Source organism: Anguilla rostrata, chromosome 2, assembly GCF_018555375.3.
Source record: "Anguilla rostrata isolate EN2019 chromosome 2, ASM1855537v3, whole genome shotgun sequence".
In the NCBI taxonomy this organism is placed as follows: domain Eukaryota; kingdom Metazoa; phylum Chordata; class Actinopteri; order Anguilliformes; family Anguillidae; genus Anguilla; species Anguilla rostrata.
The window spans coordinates 27,471,520-27,491,514 of record NC_057934.1 but is presented as its reverse complement, the minus strand read 5'-3'; the positions used below and the strand labels follow the sequence as shown (position 1 = coordinate 27,491,514).

The 19,995-nt window shown below is 37.9% G+C and overlaps 1 protein-coding gene across 3 annotated transcripts in view; it reads right to left on the bottom strand.

Annotated features, from left to right (window-relative positions):
* Window positions 1–19,995, bottom strand: part of gpr179 (G protein-coupled receptor 179) — a 170,863-nt gene that overhangs the window by 58,401 nt on the left and 92,467 nt on the right. For all 3 annotated transcript variants that reach the window (XM_064321447.1, XM_064321448.1, XM_064321450.1), the window contains 3 exons: window positions 19,251–19,471; window positions 2,959–3,027; window positions 359–468 (listed from right to left, as the gene is read on the bottom strand). In XM_064321447.1, coding sequence (XP_064177517.1) covers window positions 359–468; window positions 2,959–3,027; window positions 19,251–19,471 — 400 coding nt within the window. The remainder of the gene's footprint in view (window positions 1–358; window positions 469–2,958; window positions 3,028–19,250; window positions 19,472–19,995) is intronic.

Below are 19,995 nucleotides of genomic sequence, written 5' to 3'. Positions count from 1 at the left end.
AATCTCAATCACTGTCTTGTCACTGACAGAACATAGCCCACAGCACCATTATACCATCCATAGGTATAATGCATCGTAATGCACTGAAGGACAAACTGCACTATCACACTATCATTTTCTTCCATCCATCCATTGGAAGAACATGTAAATTTCACACAGAAAGGCCCCAGCTCCAGACGTTCTTGCTATGAGGCAATAGTACCACACCATCCGTATCGTTTTCATTGAAATCACAGTATGACACACAAACTGTATTGGACTTCTAAATATTCTACCTTACTGTTTACCCCTGTAAGACTGCCACATAATGAAAAAGATATTAACTGGAAAGGGGTAGAGAAAAATAGAAAATACAGACCGGTACATCTTCAGTGTCACAGTGCCATACACAATGGCGAAACCCAGCAGTCGAACCCAGCGAAGTAAGATACAGCGGAAGGTACTGGGCTTAAAGTACAGGATGAAGACCTGAAGAATTTGACAGAGAGGAGTGAATATATTTAGACACTTTTGGTCACAAGCTCACTTGAAATTTGACAACCACATTAAACTTTATGCAAATCTTGCTAAAAATATCCAAATCGTTTGTGAAATAACAGAACATGCTAATATTCTGGGTCCATTACCACAGAATATGTGAATAACCTGGCTATTGTGAATGGCAATACAACAACTTAAAATGGCCTGGGGACTAAAAGAATTCCCTCCCGCAGATGCCATTCCTCAGAGATTAGTGTAAATGTCTAGTGAGTGGGTCTGGGCTGCACATAGTGATACTGTGATAGAGTGATTGTTGCAAGTCTTGAAAAGATCAATTCTGAGGAAACTGTAGAATCGTGTGCCCTACCAACCTGAAACAACAGTGTCAGAAACTAATCTAGTGGTGAATATGTCAGTAGGTATAAAACAACATTTTTTTAAATGTATTTGATATTATTCCTCCAGTTATGGCTGTTCTGACTGATGCTGTTGCAGACCTCCAGTGCAGAAAACAGAATTTATTATAGCCAGCCAATCAGAAGCGAGCTGGCTTGTGTATTCCACAGCCTCAGTGCACACTCTAAGAACAAACAATGGCTGTGTCCGAAACAGCTTACTTGCCTGTTATTGAGTATAAGTTGAGTACAGATGAGAATGGTAAGTAGCAGTCTACATGGAGTGTACTTAAAATCCCTGCATGATATATTTCTTTCTAATGTTTCGAGTGTATTCAAAAGCACAATTTTTATGAAGCAAACTACTGTTTAGGAGGTTCCACAGAGAGAAAGAGGTGGAGCCACCTTTGGGTCCCATAAGTCAGAGTGGAAGAGGCGAAGCCTTATAACTTGAAGGCTGAGCTGTCTTACAACACTTTTTCAGTACCATTGGAAAATAGAATGGAGGACATTTTTCAAATACTGCCCAGTGCGTTCTAAAAATATGCACTAAACATTAGGCAGCATATTTAGCAGACAGTACGTATTTTGAGGACACGGTAGTTATGAGGCTGTTTTGGAATTGGAAAAGGTTTTGTCTCTCTAGCATGGTAAATAAACAATGGCTAGGTGGTGGACTTAATCAAGTTGTAAGTAACTAAATGAATAGATACCCTTTCCCCTGTTTACTAGTACTGTGTGTGTGTGCATCAAGAAGTGAATAAATATGGATGTATTTTTGGAGCAAAAGTCACAAATCTGTAGAATAGATTCAGAAATCTGTAAATTGTGAGACATGCAATAACAGTTTCAAACATTTTTACGAAGGCAACTCAGTGACTACAACCTCTCAAATCAACCTTACAAGCTCTCGACTTTTAAACAAAATTTTGCTGTGTACCTATTTGAAAACCTCTAAAATGGGATTCGTAGTGGTGCTAATGCTAATGATCTGATGAGGAGGGTCAATGCTTCTTCCAACCAATCAGACAAGTGTATTCAGAATAATGCTATACTGCCATTACATTACTTTTAAGAAGTGAACCTGTTGTCTATTGCCAAATCCTAAAATAAAAAACTCTAAAAAGAGATTTAATTTTAGGAGAAACACCATGTCATATTTATACAGGGAACAAGATAACCGATAACAGAGTGCGCAATCTAGGACAGGATATTCCATCTAAATCAGGTTTGATTTAGGAATTGTAATTGCTAACACTCATGACGGAATTAGCAAGAATTGACGTTAGCTAGCTATAGAACTAACCTGTTCCAGATTCCAAATTATTGCTACAGCTAACACTACCAAATATTGGTAAATTATTTCAATGCAGCAATACATTAACATTGTTCTAAATTGGCCACTGCATATATTGCAGACTCTGACGTAGTTATCCGTTATTATTGTTCCCTGAAGAAATATTACAGAACATGGTGGCTTTCCACGGGTGAGTTCCTTGCCTGTTTTGAGTTTTTTATCTTAGGATTTGGCACAACTACGAATCCCATTTTACAAGTTTACAAATCTTTTGTCCAAGATGCAAAATGGTGCAAAAGTCAAGATTTTGTAAGATTTGAGAGGTTGTAATTACTAAGTTGACTTTGTACAAGTTTGAAACTTCTATTGCGTATTCTCACATTCATTTACAGGTTTGTGAATCCATTCTACAGATCTGGGAAACCTTTTGCAGATGTGGGAGTCCATTCTACAGATTTGTCAAATTTGCTACGAAACATCAATACATTTGCGCAACTCTGGCCTTACTTGATGAGGGATACTCATTTGAAACTGGTTATAATTATGTAGTCTTATTACTGTACAACACTGATGACATTTTCAGGATAAAATTATTTTTATTCTATAATCTATAATATTCTATAATAATAAAGACTGAGGATAAAAAAATTGCCCCACCTCCATCCCCACCTTCCTCACATGCAGAAAATTGCTCATTGCATATTTTGATACACAGTTCATCTGATATAGCACTGTTATCTCACAGAGAGTAAAATATTCTTATATTAAATAGATCATTAGACTCACAGGGAAGTACAGAAGCACCGATCCAAACAGGATGGTCTCCAACAGTAACAAACCTGATGCATGGATTCTCTGAGAGAGAGAAACGGAGATGTTAGTCAGTAATGAGGTAGCCTATATTCCGCCTGAAACTCCAACTGATACAGTTAATTATGCACCACTCAGTAACAGTTAGCATTCCTTTCCAGACAATGGGGTGAATTGATGTGAAATGGCTGGAGCTTCCCCTGGGCATTCTGCCTGTACACTATACTGACTGATTAAAAAAAAAGATTTTTTAAGCCAACTGACTATAGATCATGCGTCATACCTCACACTATGTTCAGGTACAGCAGGCTTGAATAAATAATCAACATTTTCCCACACTCAGCGAATTAAACCCTTAAACCCTAATCACCATGAAATTAGACGCTGGCATTTAAAAATAATAGTCTTAAATTATTATATCGGTCATTGATTCAAGGTGCAGCACTATAACCCATGTATTGTTGTAAAGCTTAGACTCTTCACACTTTGGCCCTGTTCAGACCTGTGCTTTGTATCCAGATATATCCAGATTGTGTCTAGATTCAGTCGAGACGGATGTCAGTTCGAACCTGGCATCAGAATGCGTCTCCACAAGTGTCTAGAGTGACCACTTGTGATCGGATCTCAGTTCCCCGCTCAATATGCAAATAAACACGTACATCATTTCTGTTTGCAAAGACCAAATGCATTGTTGTTTTTAAACAGCGGGAGGCAGCAATGCATCACCTGTACCTAGTATGCTGGAAATTAAAAGGAGAAGAAGTTCGCAAAGACCTTTAAAAACACTTTAATATGACGCCGTTGGCGCGCGAATGAGTACGTACTTCCACTTTAGCAGAGGATGTCAGTTGACTAGGCGGTCCTTCAGTGTGGCCCAGGATGCATTTGTGTACACACTGCTAAAAGAATGTGGCCATATACGACCCAGACCACCTACGAATGTGGTCTGAGTGATCGGATCTCAATGCGTCCTCAATGCGTCTTGGGTGCATTCACACCTGTAGTTAGAGCTGTCCACTTGTGGTCGGATTGGATCACCCAAGACGCATTTTAATGCCAGGTCTGAACAGGGCCTTTGATGCAAAAACCCTGTCTCGATGTCTTGATACCACTAGAGATAACAAAAGAAATAACAAGGCAGTCCCGTCCCTCAAAGGAAGGTTGAAACTGACACCTCGGGTTAATGATTATAGTATTTTATAATCCAATAACTATCTGCAACACGTCAAACAATAGCTAATACTACAGTAATGGAAATGATGTCACTAGAATCCCCCTCCGAGCCATAAGCAATCAATCTACTCTTTGCACACATGCTAGGAAAAAAAATTGAAGCGTTACTTCCACTGAGCTGAAAGCATTCTTAGGAGCACTTTAAAACGAGCATTTGTATGTACATAAATAGAATTTCTATCTCAAAAAGTGATGCTTTTCTAAAAAGAAAAAAGCGACTTCTTACCTTTCAAAGGGTAACATAACATAACATAATGATAAGAACAGGCCATTCAGCCAAAAAATGCCAAACAAAATGCAAACATTTTCCTGACCCGGTGCTCTGATTTCCTACAGACCAGACCTGGGTCAAATACGTATGTTTTGGATTCAAATTTTCTGAGCTCTATTGATCTTACATGGTGTAATTGAGCCTGCCAATATGACCAGAAAGGTGGGTTTGCACTTTTTGAGAGTATTTAATTGGTTCCAGTACACCAGAAAAGATCAGTAAAGCGTAGAAAAGTATTTGAATCCAAAACAAATACGTATTTGACCCATGTCTGCTACAGACTATATAGTACCTTACATCGTATCAATCCTGGTATTGAAAATCCCCACAGTTTCTGCCTCTACTACGTGACCTGGTTGGCTATTCCACACATTGACTTCTCTCTTCATCAAACAATTCTTCTTAATGTCTGTACAGAATTTACCTATGTCTTTCTTGTAGTAAGGTCCCCAGAACTGCACACAATACAAGTATGGTCTAACAAATGTACTGTATAAGATAAGTATAACTTCCTTGGATTTATACTCAATACTTTTGGCTATATATCCCAGCATTCTGTTGGCATTTTCTACTGCTACAGCACAGTGCCTAGAACCTGAAAGACTTTGAACAACCATTACCAAGTGTTTTTCAAATTGAGCACATTCCAGTTTTGTTCCTCCCATAGAGTAATCCTGCCTAATGTTTTTATTTCCCATATGCATAACTAAATATTTTATTTATATCTCAGAACAAAATACAACCTAAATTTACCCAGGACCAGATTATAATAAACTACAGCTAATGTTAGCACGTTACAATAAAGGTAAACTATTTAACTACAATTATATCTAGCTCCTGAGGGGGCAAAAAAACCACAAAACTGACCACTGCTCTCCAAGAAGGTGGCCGAAATCGCTAACCAGCTAGCTTTCTAGCCACGTACTTAACAGGGGAAAAAAGTGGGAAATTACCCCAGTTCCCAAATGACAAGGATTTTCACCTTAGGAGCAAAAGCGTCCTACCTTACTCATAATATGGGTTTTTTTTTTTTACTTCCAAACAACACCAGACTCTTTCCCCTCGCTCTTTCCACCACAAACAGGAAGTCAGACACAAGCAATCGAGCAAGAGCAGCCAAGTAGCCACCACCTGACTTACATAAACTCTCTATTAACAGTGCCTGATTTTGTGAGTTTTCAATCTTATTCGTGATTACTGTGATGATCAATATTATGACTAATCGCTATGGCTTTGTACTTTTTATTACAGTGTATTTTGTTTATATGTACAATAATATTTCACATTGTAATCTTGATATTTTTATGCATGTTTGTTGAGCACCCCTGTGTGTAACAGGCAGGAGGGTGTATGTGGGCCATTAAGCTCAATCTGTTTTAGTCTGAAAACCATATCTAACCTATCTATTAACTTGTCCTACCAAAACAACAAGGGACACTGTCCATGTTAAATCTACCAGTATAATTAATATCCAAATATCCACTAGGGCCATTTGCAAACCAAAGCTTAAAATGGTCTTTTAATGGTCTGGGAAACTGGATTCAAATTGTGGTTATATTCCCAAGAAGTTACAATTGATTGTCTGCTTAATTTTTCTTTCAAGTTTTTAACCAATTATAACCTTTAACTTAAAAAAAAAATTATTAGATTACCATGACTTGTTCAGCAGACAAGGACAGGGCTGGCATGTATTTGTGTAGGTGAAACGTCATATATAAACAGTTTCTCATCGCCAACAGTTACAAAAATGGCAGTCGAAACATATTACAATTACACATATGATGTTGAAGAGCCAGATGATAACATACTGAGTCCACACTCTAAATTGCTACGCAGGGCAGTCAATGTAAATTTACTGCCAGTGCATTCACATTTTCCAGCAATGACTGTAAATTAATGTGTGGCATTTGTGGCATATTTTATCTGACTGTGTCTCTCATTAAAAATTACAAGCAGAAAGGATTTCACTGGTCATAGGTTCTTAGTGACATTCACTGCAGCCCAGCTAACCCAGCCCACTGAAAACCTGGCAAGCCAAACTCAGCAGAGACCTTGCTATGTTGTTTTTGTTTTGTTGTTTTGGGCCATATGCTATTGCAAAGTATTAAACCAACACAACAGCAAAGAATTCAGATTTCAGTTTCCTGGACCTTAAAATTTGAAAGACCCTTCTGTCTAAATGTTGTTTTACAGAGGATATCTTGATACATTTTTTCTTGTCAGAAGCCTCACAAGTCAGACAGTGGAAAACCTGGTGGAGGGGACTGCTGAATGGCTAATTTTGGGGCACCACACTGTACCAGTGCAGACTGTGGCCATTAGTTCCATAGGGCGATAATATAATTGACGATTCTGTCACCCAGGGGATGGGGGTTCAGTCAGATAAGGTTCCGTGTGCATCAGTATCTAATGACCCCTGCTAGCTGATTGCGGGCCTGTAGATTGCAGCCAAAGCCACATATGAAAAGTCTTTGGCTGCGTCCGAATAGTCTTTTTTGCTTAGGAAGGTTCCTAACTGAGTGAAATGACCCGGAAGTACCTAAGTGGCAGCCATGATGAGAGCTGTTCGAATTCTCCAAATGCTAAGGAAAGGTGCTTCAATGCTTCCTATCTTATCTCCTTTAGCATAGGGCACACTGGACGTCCTTTTACGAAAGGAAAGGAGATAATGCCATCCCACAATTCCTTACAGCAGCAACATTTAAAGCGAAGCACCATTGTGTCGTGGTTCTTAAGCTATTATATGCATAGGCTTATAATCAGATCATAATCAGCATAATAACCATAACACAGAGGTCTGTCTTACAAGAAAAAGGGATATGAGACGTTTTTAGCCAGATGTTTTTAATTCAACATGTTTGAAACTTATGAATGATGATATGTACAGTAGTAAATTTGTAGGCCCAACATGTTATGCCTATCTTGCATTACATTTAATGAATTATTTTCATACAATCATACTAATTGGGATTCATGTCGATAAATAAGAGTGGACAGGAGGGTGAGCATGAGCAACCATTCTCAATGTGACAACCATTTTGTTTCACTTTTGTGACTGGTAGCCAATATTCCTTTTTTATTTCAATTACAACCTTGGTAATGAAGTAATATTTTTCACCTGGTTGTCCATGTTTATATTGCCTGCATTAAACACGGTATGAATGCACGGGGCGAAGTATCTAAGATTCGCTTTTAGTAGTCCATCTTCAGAACATTGTAGTTTTACCACGGCAGACCCACGTCAATAACATCCGCCGTCGCATATAGCCTAGTGTAAGTGCAGTCGGATTCTCTTAGCACCGCGGTTGTCTTTTCCTAATTCCTTTTGAATTCTCCTTCACATCTTTCCTTAACCTCATGACGTTTTCCATCGAGGTCAAGGAAAAGTGGTTAGGAAAAGACATAGGATGTAATTTTTTTGACTATTCGGACACAGCCTGTGTTCAACTCTATGCAAGCTTAGCTGTAGTCTGTAGTTTGACAAGAAACAGCGTGCGACACCATGAATTTTGGAGAACCATGGATATTGATACTCTCCTTAATCTGCAGTGGGTTTGTGCACGTACACAGCCATTGTTGCAGAAAAAGTGGCCATTCCAAACTGGGGCGGGCCCACATTGGGCTCTAAATTTATAAAAAATAAGAAAGTAAAACATTGTGCAGAGTGCTTATTCTGGTTTTTCCCACTAATGAAAACTTGGCTAACAGTCGGCTAACTATGGGCTAATAGTGTTTGAATGAGCCCTGTTTGCCTGTGTTTTTGCTTCGCTGTTTCTAGGCTTTTTAACATCTGTCATTGCAGCAGCTGACAAGCAACAAACACTGAATCTGATCCCAAACCACAGGCTCTGTGGCCACGCCCACCCGTCCCCACAGAGAAAAGCGCACCACGCCCAGAAACATCCCGAACACATTTTAGAATGACAAATACAGGTAAATGTTGCACAAATTCGGCTTAAGTGTGTAAAGACTGAGATTGCCAGTGTATCTCAGTTATATACACATTTCTATTTTAACTTCTTAGCGAAAAGCCCCTAGTGGTCGGCATGCTGGCGTGCACTCAGACATTCAGTGCTACTGCAACCAAAGTATGAGTTAAAAACAGAAATGCTTTGTTTTAGTTTCATCAGACGATACACGACAACTATGCCGAATACGGAGTTTCGTCGCTCTGGTTGTTCATTTAACGTGCACCCCCTCCCTGCAGTCTCATCCAACAGCAGCCATCTGCAGTCTCACAGACCGGCCTGAGGCGTGAGCGAGGAAGTGCGGCCTGAGGCGTGAGCGAGGAAGTGCGCATGCGCTTACAAGCAGAAGGAGAACAACAAAGAGAAAGAGCAGCATGAAGGTAAGCCACACTGAAATAAAACAATCGCTCGTAATTCATGGAACCTTCTGAATTTCAAAAGCAATGGTATCTTGGTAACACTTTACAATAATGTTACGTGAATTGGCATTAACTAATGTATATAGTTGTTAACATTAATTAATGATGTACAAATCCATTTACAAAGCATTCAATTAACTTTTCATTATTTAGTACCCTTATTGAAAGTACAAACCTTTAGCTAATGTATTTGTTAACCGTTAACTAACTAACGGTAAGTTTAGCCCATGATAATGGACTTCATTTATCATTAGTTAATGCTACAATCCATAATCTAATTCCGCCCCACTACTGCTGCCGTTGTTTTGGTCAGAAATGTGTATACACGTGGTCTAGCTAATCATTATCTCAGCTAGAAAACTAGGGGTGCACCGATATATTGGTCGAGTATCGGTATCGGCCGATATTTGCCTTGTCGACTGCAATTGGCTTATCGGCAGATAAGATTAAATTTACTGATGGCAGTGAAATTTTCCGATGGCAGTGAACTTTCATGTGCCAATACGCTGTGCCTATTTCTCAGTTCTTGAAGACACCCATAGGCATAAAAAATCCTTTGTTGCAATGTTAATGCAGTTTATATGTAGCCATTTATCTGAGTTCTTCTGAGAAATTATGCAATGTAGTCGTATTGTTTTGAAATTTCACAATGCATGTTAGTGCTTAAAAATAAAACAATGTGCTGTATATTTCTCAGATTTTGAAAATAAAAGACTGCGTCCAACATTTTTACAAAGTTATGGCAGTTCATCTGTACTGTCACTTGAATTGAATTCAGATTCCTGCCAGGCTGCCAGTTTTGCGTTGATGACGTCATATTGAAATACTGTGCTCCGGCACTAATCCACAAACAACGTCTCTGAGAAGTTAAATCCACAACATGAATTTTGAGCATTACTCGCTGGCGTTCAACACGTTAAATCCATAACATGAGTCGTTCTTGAGTATCCTACTCTGGCATTCATCCAAATTCAAACCGAAACACAAGTCTTGTATCCTTTACTATTTGTTGCATTAGTAAACATTGCACTCAATAAATTGGTTGCAAAACATTAACCTCCCACATGCAAAACTATTTTGTTTGATCGATGTCATCTGTGTCTACATTTCTCATATCAGAAAAACAATACATTTTTTTATTTAGTTTATTTGAACAGGGACAGTGTACAAAGAACATTAACCTTATATAAAACAAGGAGAGATGTAATGTACCGGGTTATAGCAATTTGCTAATTTCCACCCGTGGTCCCCAGGCAGGTAAGTAAGACAGTACAATAGAAAGTACATTAAACAGTAAAATAGAAAGGACATTAAAAAACAAAGTACAAAATACAAAGATAGTAAGAACATACAAACACAGTCATCCCCACATCCCAACCCTAAAACAAAGCGCCCCCCCCCACCATAATAATTTACTAATGTATGCAAGTTTGTTGTGTAAGGCTCCAATGTTTTGTCGGACAGGAGAAAGTGTGAAAATCTGTAGATGTTATTAGTTCTGTTGGAAGATTATTCCATTGTTCTATGGCCATAAAAGTGAAGGATGATTTGCCAAGGGAGGTCTTGCGTTGTGGAATTCTGCACTAGGATGACCTAGTGGCTTGTGTTGTTTTTTCTGAGCTGAGTGTGACAAAGTTCCTCAAGGGAGGAGGAGCTTCAAGAGTTGGATCAAGAGTGACACCCAGGTATTTAAATTCATCCACATTTTTAATTTTTTGTCCATTTACGCAGATGTCAGGACAGTCTCTAAGTTTGTATCTATTGGTAAAATACAGTTACAGTCTTTCCGACATTTAAAGTAAGACAGGAGTCATTTAGCCATTTAGCAACATTTTCCATTTCCTTTGATAATTTTGTGGCGACTCCTATTGCGTTTTTCCCATGGGTGTATAACACGGTGTTATCTGCATACATCAAGACTTCAACATCATTGCATACAGATGGGAGATCGTTGATGTATATACTAATAAGCAATGGTCCTAGAATTGAGCCTTGTGGCACTCCCATGGTGCAGGCTTTTAGAGGTGATAATTTATTGTTTATCTGCAGACACTGTTGTCGGCCATTTATTTATGATTTAATCCAGTTTTGTGTAGTTATGGAAAGGTCATAGTTAGCCAGCTTGTTGAGTAGTGCTTGATGATTTACTGTGTCAAAAGCCTTACGCAGGACGAGGAAGACTGCTCCCACCACCCCTCCTTTATCTAGGTTTGCTTTAAGGACTTCAAGGAAGTAGCAGCATGCCGTTTCAGTTGAATGTTTTTTTCTGAATCCAAATTTCATAGGGTGTAAAAGGGCCTTGGAATCAAGGTGCGCAATCAATTGTTCTGCTACTACCTTTTCAGTGACCTTGGAAATGGCGGGGAGTATGCTGATAGGTCTATAATTACTTTCCTCCTGCTTATCTCCGGATTTGTGTACAGGGGTTATTATAGCCGGTTTCAAGGCACTAGGAAAAGTGCTCTCATTAATTGACTTGTTTATTATTGGAGTTATAGGAGTGGTTACATTTTCTCTATTTTTTTCTTTTTTTTTTTTTTAGAAATGCAGTATCAAGACCATATATGTCTTTTGCTTTGCTGTTTGATAGGGTTGAGAGGATTTTGTTTATCTTTGTTTCATTTGTAGGTGTCAAAATTAATGCAGATCTGTCATAAACTGAAGCTTGAGAAAGGTGAGTTTGTGTAAAATTCTGACCCAATTCCAGGACAGAATTTATAAAATAATTGTTAAAATTTGTTGCAACATCTAAGCTATCATTTTGAAGAGTACCATTTATTTTGAGCTGTATGCTACCACATTTGGATTTTTTCCTTTCCAGTTAGTTTATCAATGCTTCTCCATAATTTTTTACTATTCCCTTTTGCTTCTTTAATGATTTCCAGAAAAAAATTTGCTTTAGCCTAAGTTGCATCGTGACTTTATTTCTCAGTCCTTTATAAATTAAACGATCAGTATTCAGTCCTGATTTTAGGGATTTTTTCATAGAAGCATCTCTTTTTCTCATTAGATCCCATAGGTTACTATTAGACCAAGGCAAACTCAATTTTACATTAAACTTCCGGGCCATTGTTTTGGTATATTTTAATAGAATCTGTTTGAAAGCTTACATTAAATCATCACACGCCTTCTCACACTGTTTATCTGCAATAGTGTCATTCCATTTAGTTTGCTTTATTTCGTTCTCAAAGAGCTCTAGATCTTTTTTGGAATGAAAAAGATATTGGAATTCTTTTCAATTTCATTTTGATTCCTGTATCGTGTGTCAACGTTCTAGCTGCTAATGTAAGATTCTGATCTGAAAGACCAGTGATTAAGTTATATATTTTTGTTATTCTGTCTGCTTTATTTGTAAAAAATCAAATCCAGTAGGGTTTTGGAAGAATTTGTTAGTCCCGTAGGTTTATTTACCATTTGTGTCATCTGAAATATTTTGGTGACATCCTTTAGCCTCTTTCTAAGTGCTCTATCTAGCCAGTTTAAATTGAAGTCTCCAAGGAGAAGTACTTCTTCACCATCATAGCGTTTGAGAATTTCAGATGAATGATCGAAGAAAACATTTGTAGCAGTAGGTGGTCAATAAACTGCAAGTACAACAAATGACATTTCAGGGGCTAGTGTAATGGTGACCCCAACACACTCCAGGGTGTTGTCAGCGATTTCAATTTGTTTACTTTGAATGCTCTCTTTAACATAGATCAGAACCCCGCCCCCCTTCCCTTTACTTCCATCTCGTCTGTACACATTATAACCTGGTACATTAAATATAGCTAATGGAGTTGTAGGAGTTAACCAAGTTTCCGCAAGACACAGATAGTCAAGGTCAGAGTCAGTCAGTAAATGTTCAAGTTGTTCAGTCTTTGAGATGACGCTCCGTATGTTAAAGTGACCACCGTAATCCCTTTCGTTTTTGTTCACGTTACTCCATTTACAGTGATAAATTGTCAACATGTATCCAATTGGCCAATCCAATCCAATCCATCAGCTAGACTATGCAGCTCGGAGCAGTTTTGGTAGCCTAGGTATAGAATAATAACATACCTTGTACAATGATCAAACACTGGTATTAGGCCTATCCCATTTTGATAAGATTCACATTGATGAATCAAATATTGATCAAATGTTTGTGGAAAAAACATGATGTAATTAAACATATACTCACTGGCCACAATATTAGGAACACCAGTTTTCCATAAAACATAAGAGGTATCACATGTTTATGAAGCAAAAACTGCACACTTAATGTTATTTATTTTTTGTGACTTTCAATTAATGTTCAAGTTTTAGATTATGGCTCAGTTTTTTTATTAGCATGACAATTAATCATAATTGACTGGTAATCATCTTATTATCAAAGAAAAATAATTCATGAATCAAATTCTAATATTTTGTCAATAATAAGTATATATAAATGTAATAATAAGTGAGTACTCTTGCCAGCTAATCTAGGACAAAACTAGGAAACACTTTGGTCCCTAATAACTGGAGTTGTGCAGTGCACCTTTGCTCCATATGGATTCCAGTGAGAATGTAAGCAGGAAGTGAAAAACTGAACTAAAGAAAGATTGAAATAGAGCCATGTTTGTGACTTGTGTCTTGTGCAAGGGTATGGCCCAATTATTACCATCTTATTTATTTATTTTTGTTCCGTATCTCACTCCACTTGCCCACTGCACTCAGGGGAATCCATACTGAGCAGAGGTACAACTCCACTCTTTAAGGATGAAAGACTTTTATCTGTATTAGCTGAAGATCGTACACAATTATTATTGACAGGATAGCAACATTTGATTCACAAATCATTATTATATGATAATAATGATTAACAGTCAATTATGATTAATTGTAATGTGCATTAAAAAACTGAGCCATAATCTAAAAGTTGCATATGAATTGAAAGTCGCAAAACAGTGTATATAATAAGATTAATTAATAACAGGGGGTGCAGGTTAATTAATGTGAATTGCTATCTATTAGCCTACACTACATTATTCTATATATGTATTTACAAAAAAACACAGATGAGTGACAGTCATCCACCTATATGTTATATAGGCCTATACAATATTAATTTCCTATACATGTCTCTAATTATTATTTGCTTTATTCATTTCAGTTTCTTGCGTGGATATTCCTTGCAAAATGCAGCCAAATGCTACCAAAATGTCCCCTGCAGAAGAACTAGAAGAGAAGGAGTGGACAATTCTAGACAATTGTATGAATTTTTTCATTTTTCCTGATGATGAGCTTTACAGAATAGATTATCTGCCCATCACCAGCACACCTGACTCCACCCTTGCTCCAGCCCCTGAAGAGCCCACCCTTCCACTGACTGCACTACAGCCCGCCCTTGCTCAAGCCACAGCACCAGACCCCACCCTTCCTCCAGTCACACCAGACTCCACCCTTGCTCCAGCCCCAGAAGACCTCACCCTTCCGCCACTGACTGCACCAGAGTCCGCCCTTGCTCAAGCCACAGTACCACAGCCCACTCTTGCTCCTCCCCCAGAGCCCACTCATAAACCACCAATAAGAGAACCAGTGGCCCCAAATGCAGGAGAAAATGCTCTGAGAAATTTTCAGAGGACAGACGGAGAGAAATCTGGGGCAAGTACTGGGACATGCCATACCCTGAGAAACGTTCCTTCATGTTTTACACTGTGAGCCAGGTACCGACCGTGAAAGTCTGTGGTGATGGAAAACCAAGTCGGCGGGGCAGGTCTTTCATCTACAGGCTGAAAGATGAAGGCCAGGTCCCATAGCAGGTGTGCAAACATTTCTTATTTTCAACTTTAGGGTACCACCCGACCAACGACAGCCTGGTCCTCTCAGTAATGGGAAAAGAAATCCCAACTCCTCTTGTTCCACGAGAAGATCAGAGAGTTAAAATTTTTGAAACAAATGTATGGATATTTGAGCACAGTGTACTTACTCTGACAGGGCAAATCAGTAGGCTAACAGAGACAAAAATGGCAGCCTTTTCAGGTAGGTAATAATCCATTGGAAAAAAAAAACCGGAAACATAAGAAAATGCATGACTGGTGTATCTTTTTGAATTGCACAATGACAATAGTGAAGGCTCAACCCTTATCCTAACGTTAAAACAAAAAGGGAAGCCCCACCACTAAAACTAATGAATAGACAAGATTAGAGTTGAACATGAGATTTTGATTGTATTTGCTGTATTTTGTGTCTGTAAGAAGGTTTATGTTGGTAATGTTTGTGAACATTGGAGACATTTTATATTATCAATTATATATATTCATATTAAGTATTGAATTATATTAATATATTTATTATATATTTAGACATATTAGAGAACTCTTTGAGTAGGACTAAAACATACACATTTCTCCAGTATCTGATTTGTAGGCGTAGTCCAGACTGGTTCCCTCAACCCCCTATACTTTTATGTTTATTCCACAATTGTGTTTCTTTTTTAATGATTGATAAAATATGCAGTGGCCTATTATTTTCCAAAATTATATGTGTGTATAGAGTTCTATAGTGGTATTCCTTTAAGAAACTACAATCCCTGAATCCCTTGCAACATTGACTTTGGCAGCATTTTATTTTGTCGACATGGGAAGGGAGGCAGCCACTCATAAACTAAATAAATGTTTACAGTGGATTTTATCGTGACATGCATGGTTATGCATGGTTATACAAAAGTATATTTAATTCGAATGTCATCCACTGTAATCATGCCACAGGACCCCAATCACTTTAATCACGCCACAGGACCCCGCTTTCTCTCTGTTTTTCTCCTTCCGCTTGTAAGTGCATGCGCACTTCCTCGCTCACGCCTCAGGCCGGTCTGCAGAGCGCAGATGGACCCTTCTCGTCTCATCTGCAACTACACCCCCCACCCATGACACAATGGACAATATTGTCTATCTGGGCATTCATAAAAATATTCTTTCACCACTCAAAAATCATATTTTGTCATAGTAACAAGATAAACCTGACAATAGCCCTAAGAGATGCCAATACAGCAGTGAAAACGCTGCTCACTGAATAACTAAATAAACGAGACAAAGTTTTTAAAAATGATACCATGTCATTCTACAGTCAATATCTGGGACTAAATATTGAATAAATATACAACCTTACCATTGGTTTTACACATGGAGATGTCCCTTGTGAGACTGAGTGGTCATATATTGTCTTGGACAACCCGTTTGTGAAATATACATGCATTTGTGATGCCTTAGTACCTTCCAAAATAGCTGAGAGTAATACCACACGCGTTGTTTACCGTACGGCTTTGTCACCCTTTTTAGTAGGCTACAGTCTGGTTGGATTGACAATTCATTTATTCAGTAGGTGATAGTATAAGCTTTCTAACGATGTATAACATGTCTAATTTTGCTTCTGGATTAGCGTAACCAAAAATTTTCTTATCATCGCATTCACTTGCGCATTCATTCTGTGGTAGCAGTAAAAGACACTGCACCTAACGAAACGTTGTGAACGATTTTTCATCATTTCTTGGAAAATACTATTATTATTGAGGACTTCTGGGCATAGCTAAGCCATATGTTTGCTGATAGACCTAGCTGACATCGTTTTCTGTAGTGAGACAGAGACAGAACTGTATCATTGATTTACTGTCTCTGTCTCTACCTACTGAAAACAGATAAGATTTCATCATTGCTATGTAAGTATTACTGCTCAAAATATTTCGGTATACGTTATTTTTTAAATTGAGTGTCTTTAAATAGGTTAGTGGTATTATATAATGTGGATATTTCACACTGTAATTTAAGCGTTAGTAATGTAATAGTTTTTGTGATGCATGCAACAGTGATGACAGACGGTTGAAAATTGTTTTCATATCCCATCCCCATACAAGAAAACATACAAGAGTTCATTATTACACATTTAGGTACTGTACAGCATTGTGTGACTATATTTTTGCATTATTTTTAAATCTGATATCAATTTTTCATCTTAAACCTTCAAAAGGGGCTCATTTATATGCTTTACAATGGACAAAAAGCATTCTTTTTTCTACATTTATTTGTGGATCAGCTACGTTTATTTGTGGATCACCTACATTTATTTGTTGCTTAGACACATTTATTTATTTTTGAAACAGCTATACGCTGGAAATCTGGCATAGTGCCGGATAATTTGATGCCATGCTTTTATCTCATATTCATTTGTTGATTTCAAATCCAAATGCCTTAAGTATACAGCAAAAACTGATTTCACACTGAAGTTACCATACTTTTGGAGGGCACTGCATGGTTCTAGCAGCATTTGCACTATCTGCCAAATGCACAAAGTATGGAAAACCCTATGAAAAGCCTTCTGGGCATCCTGAAGGAAATAAATAAATAAATATTTATAGACTAGAGCAGTGGTTCTTAACCTGGGTTCGGTCGAACCCTAGGGGTTCGGTGAGTCGGTCTCAGGGGTTCGGTGGAGCCTCCGCCGCAGAGGTCCACCCCTCAGTCTAGTCTGCATTATTACACTATTTTTACTAAGAAGGTTCGGGAAGAGCATATGAACTGTGGGTTCGTGCTCCAACAAGGTTAAGAACCACTGGACTAGAGCCTACACAATGGTTCTTACAATTTCAAATATGCATTTCACTTATTTTGTCTCAAATGTAGGTTGCAGCAACTTATTATTGTTATCACCTCAAATCCCCAGCACAAAGCAACAATTAAGATCAGATTGAAACAGCCACAGAGAAGCCACCTGCAGGAGGAGAAGGTTATGCAGTGAATGCAAATCTAAAGATGCCAAAATTCTTTGAGACATCCATTTTCATGTTAGCAGCTGGCCACTTTCATATCATGAAGTATCCCTGCAAATGAAAAGACATAAATTGGTGCTTGGATGTTATAGCTCCAATATAATGTCTTGCCTGTTATAAATAGGCTAGTTTTTAGTCTGTCCAAACTTGCTGAATTTGAATTTAAATTTGAGCTTGATACGATCAGCAAATATTGTATTATTTTGTTGTAAAATGCATTAAATGCTTAACCTAAGAGATTTTTCCTCATACTTACTCAGTAAGAGATTATTTCTCTTTATTCAGAAGAAAATAATTTAAATAAACAACTGATGCAATATCATGACAGCTTCTTTTGTTGAGAAAAAGGTTATGCATGGAATGCTGAATGTTCATAGATGCAAATTACCTTTTTTAAAACTAGTTCATCCTGGCATGCAATGCCTTTGTACAATTGTATATTTCATCTTAATTTATAATAAAACATAAAACATAATTTATGTTTTAATTAATTTTTAAATCCAAAAATGCAAGATTATGTATGTCAGCAAGGTGAGGATTAATTGAAATATGTTTAATTTTCCGAACCGAGCTGTTTTAATCGTTGACACCCTCATTTGATGTTCAGCACTCTGAATGCCGAACAGAAGCGCATCAACCGGCTCTGGAAAAACTTCAAAGAAGAGCAAACAAATTGATTCCTGGTATGAAAAATAAAAGCTATGAGGAAAGACTTAAGGTGCTTAACATCTTCAAGCTTAGTAAAAGAAGACTCAGGAGTGATTTGATTGAGGCCAGCCAGGTCACGTAGCAGAGGCAGAAACAGGGGATTTTCAAGACTAGGCTTGATACGCTGTTAGATACTATCTAGTCTGTAGGTAATCAGAGCACTAATTTAGTCAGGAAAATGGTGAGCATTGTTAGGCTGAATTGCCTGTTCTTGTCGTTATGTTATGTTATAATACTTAAATATTTAAATTTACAATATGAAAAAAATGCTAATTAAAAAAGAATTTTAAAAGTATTTTGAGTAAATTTTCCAAATAATTATAATGGTGGCCATTTAAATGTTGGTGGTCATGCCCCTGTGAAATATTTATTTTTCTGTGGTTCACCTGACCATTCTGAACTATTCCAATACCTGGTATTTACAATTACTTGTTAGTCAGAGCAAGACACTTCATGTGCAGCTTGAGCAAGCAGACTGCGAGCACCTGATTAGTCTATCATGGTTGGTCGTGAGCGATGAGACAGTATTCTTGGCTGACTGAATCCCTCCATCCCTGGGTGTTACTATGGGCAATTATGCATTGCCATGTAGGGCTACTATCGGCACTGACACAGTCCACATTTGATTCAGACCATAGGGCCCATCTACACACTGGAACAGTGCCTTAAGAGGATGAACCATCAGCCAACCTCTCTGTTGGTATACAGTACAGTTTGTGTAGGTGGAAATGAGAGTGTAATCTGTCACTGCAGCATAGTGTACATTTCTGCAAATGATGGGCCATGCAATGACAGGACAAAGGAAAACAGGCCAAAATATGGAATGGGTAACACAGATACATGAAACTTGTTGACACTTAAGCAGTAAAACAATCATTCATGTAGACTGAAATGACACTCACCTTGTTCCTGCGGAACTGGTATGTTACAAGCATACTGATGAAGACTATAAACATAAAGAAGCCCTGCACAGTCAACACGGCTGCTCGTAGGTACCAGTCCTCTTGTACCTTGCAGGGGGACCCGTCCTCACAGCGCAAACAGCCTGGCCAACAGGGCAGACATACAGGAAGGACAAGGGCACAAAGCCCACTTGAATGTGAAGCACTGTGACCTGCTACACCTGGACACAAATAAAGTGCAACAGGAACAAGAGAAACATACATGAACCACATATGGATCAATCCACAAACTGCTTATCTCCTGGATATCATGGAAATCATAGTACCATACGAAATGAGTGCCAAAATATCTGAATATGAATATAAGATTTTTTATATTATGAATGTCACAATTTACATAATAGAAATGGGAAGATAAAAACACATACAAATACAAACAAATATATAACTGAATCTATTTATAACACATTTCATAATTTTTATTTGCAAATTATCATCTTAATTAATTCCAAGTTATGCCATTTTGGGTTTGTAATTCAAATCAAATTTTATTTATAGAGCACATTTCATACAGGAGCAACTCAATGTGCTTTACACAAACAGTTCAGCAACAACAGATAAAAAAATATAGGGGTACTACTGTCTCAGGAATAAATAAATAAATCCTGATCCACAAATAAATCCAGCAGATCCATAAATAAATTTAGTTTATATACACAAATAAATACAGCTGATAGCTAGCTTT